The sequence below is a fragment of the Echinococcus granulosus genome (assembly GCF_000524195.1).
Source record: "Echinococcus granulosus chromosome Unknown EG_S00001, whole genome shotgun sequence".
NCBI classification, from domain to species: domain Eukaryota; kingdom Metazoa; phylum Platyhelminthes; class Cestoda; order Cyclophyllidea; family Taeniidae; genus Echinococcus; species Echinococcus granulosus.
This window is the reverse complement of record NW_020170381.1, coordinates 83,456-85,265: the sequence shown is the minus strand read 5'-3', so window position 1 is coordinate 85,265 and position 1,810 is coordinate 83,456. Positions and strand designations below refer to the sequence as shown.

The 1,810-nt window shown below is 47.8% G+C and overlaps 1 protein-coding gene across 1 annotated transcript; it reads right to left on the bottom strand. All coding sequences in view use genetic code 11, as the record gives it.

Annotated features, from left to right (window-relative positions):
- Positions 1-796: 796 nt before the first annotated feature.
- On the bottom strand, positions 797-1,399 carry EGR_00011 (Retrovirus-related Pol polyprotein; the record flags this gene model as incomplete). Its single annotated transcript, XM_024489260.1, has 1 exon — positions 797-1,399. The coding sequence occupies one exon, from the start codon at positions 1,397-1,399 to the stop codon at positions 797-799; it is 603 nt and encodes a 200-aa protein (XP_024355938.1).
- Between the last annotated feature and the right edge of the window lie 411 nt (positions 1,400-1,810).

Sequence of the window (1,810 nt, the reverse complement as noted above, 5' to 3'; positions counted from 1 at the left end):
GTCTATACCCACTCTTTCCCCTGGGAACCCGGTAGGCATGGGTTGTAAAGGCGCAATCGCTGTGGGTTGGGGGTTTTTAAAACCACTGCAAGTGGTACAGGTTCGGCAGAAATCCCGCACATCTAGGGTGAGCGAAGGCCACCAGTATCTTTTACTCGAGGCGTCTAACATCTTCTTTTCACCCACGTGACCGAGTTGCTCGTGTAACTCTTGCAGGACTGTTTGTACTAGTGATCCAGGAACCACCAGACGCTTAGGAGAGTGAACACCTTGGTACCATAAAATCTCATCCTCCAGAGAGAGTTTTGACCACTCTTGCCAAATCCGTCTAGCTGCCTTGCTGGCCTACGTTATCTCTTCTGATGAAGGCTTATGCGAGGGTGCCAAGAATTTCTCATATATCAGAGCTGTGTCAGGGTCAGTACTCTGCGTATTTCTCCAATGATGTCTGGTATGATCACTCAAAAATACGGTGTTCACCATAACGTCACCCGTTTCTACTGGAGTCGGTCTGCGGGATAGTGCATCCGCATTACCATTCCCTTTCCCTTTTCGGTATTGGACTGTAAAGTCGTACTGCTGCAGTTCTTCGTACCAAAGTGCAACTAAACGTTCGATCTCCTTCATTGTTTTTAACCTGATGGTCGGTTCTTACAATGAACTTCCTCGCTATCAGGTAATGTCTGAAGTGTCGAACCATTGAGTAGATAGCGAACAGCTCACGTTGCGTCGCACTTTTCTGTCTCATTTTTTTACTGAGTCTTGTACTTGCGTAGGCGATGACGTGTTCTCTGCTTTATATGTTCTTTTGTGAGAGTACACCACCCACAGCCGCGTCGCTCGCATCTGTATCCAGTATAAACGGTGGAGCGCTCGATTCGAAATTTGGCAATGCTAGGATCGGAGTGGAGCAGAGCATTCGCTTCAGTTCTTTAAACGCCTCACCGTGCTCTTTCTCCCATTTAAAATTCTTCTTCGCCTGCTTCTCAGTTAAGTTATGTAGCGGGCTGGCGATCTTAGCAAAGCCCTTTACGAAACGCCGGTAACAATTTGCTAGACCTAGGAAGCTGCGGAGCTCTGTCTGGTTGGTTGGTGTAGGCCATGTCCTCACTTGTTGTACACGGTCGTCGGTGACGGCTATTCCATTCGACGAGACTGTATGTCCCAGGAAGGTGACCGAGCGTTGTAGGAAACGGCACTTCTTCGGGTTCAGGGTTAGCCCTGCATCCCGTAGGTGGTCTAACACTAGTTTTAGGTTGGCGTTGTGCTCTATAATATCTCCACCAAAAACGAGAATATCGTCAAGATAGATAATGCAATGCTTTGGGAATAGACCGATCAGAGCTGTTTGCATGAGGCGTTGGAAGGTAGCCGCCGCATTGCAGAGTCCAGAGGGCATGGTTTGAAATTCATAAAGCCCGTTTGGTAAAATAAAAGCCGTTTTTTCCCATTCTACTTCTGCAACCTCCACTTGCCAATATCCTGACTTCAGATCTAAGGTGGAGAACCACTGGGATCCATGAAGTGAGTCAAGTGAGTCATTTATGTGGGGAAGGGGAAGGCATCCGTCTTGGTTACAGCATTCAACTTCCTATAATCGATGCATAACCGCAGACTGCCGTCGTTCTTCTTTACCAGCGCTATAGGAGAGGCCCATGGTGACTTGGATGGCTTTATGACCTCATCACGGAGCATCTCTTCAACCAAACGGTTTACTTCTTCCAGCAAAGGAGGTGGAATACGTCTGGGTGGTTGCCAAATGGGCCTTGCTTCACCAGTATCAATCTTATGCTTGACGATATTTGTTCGT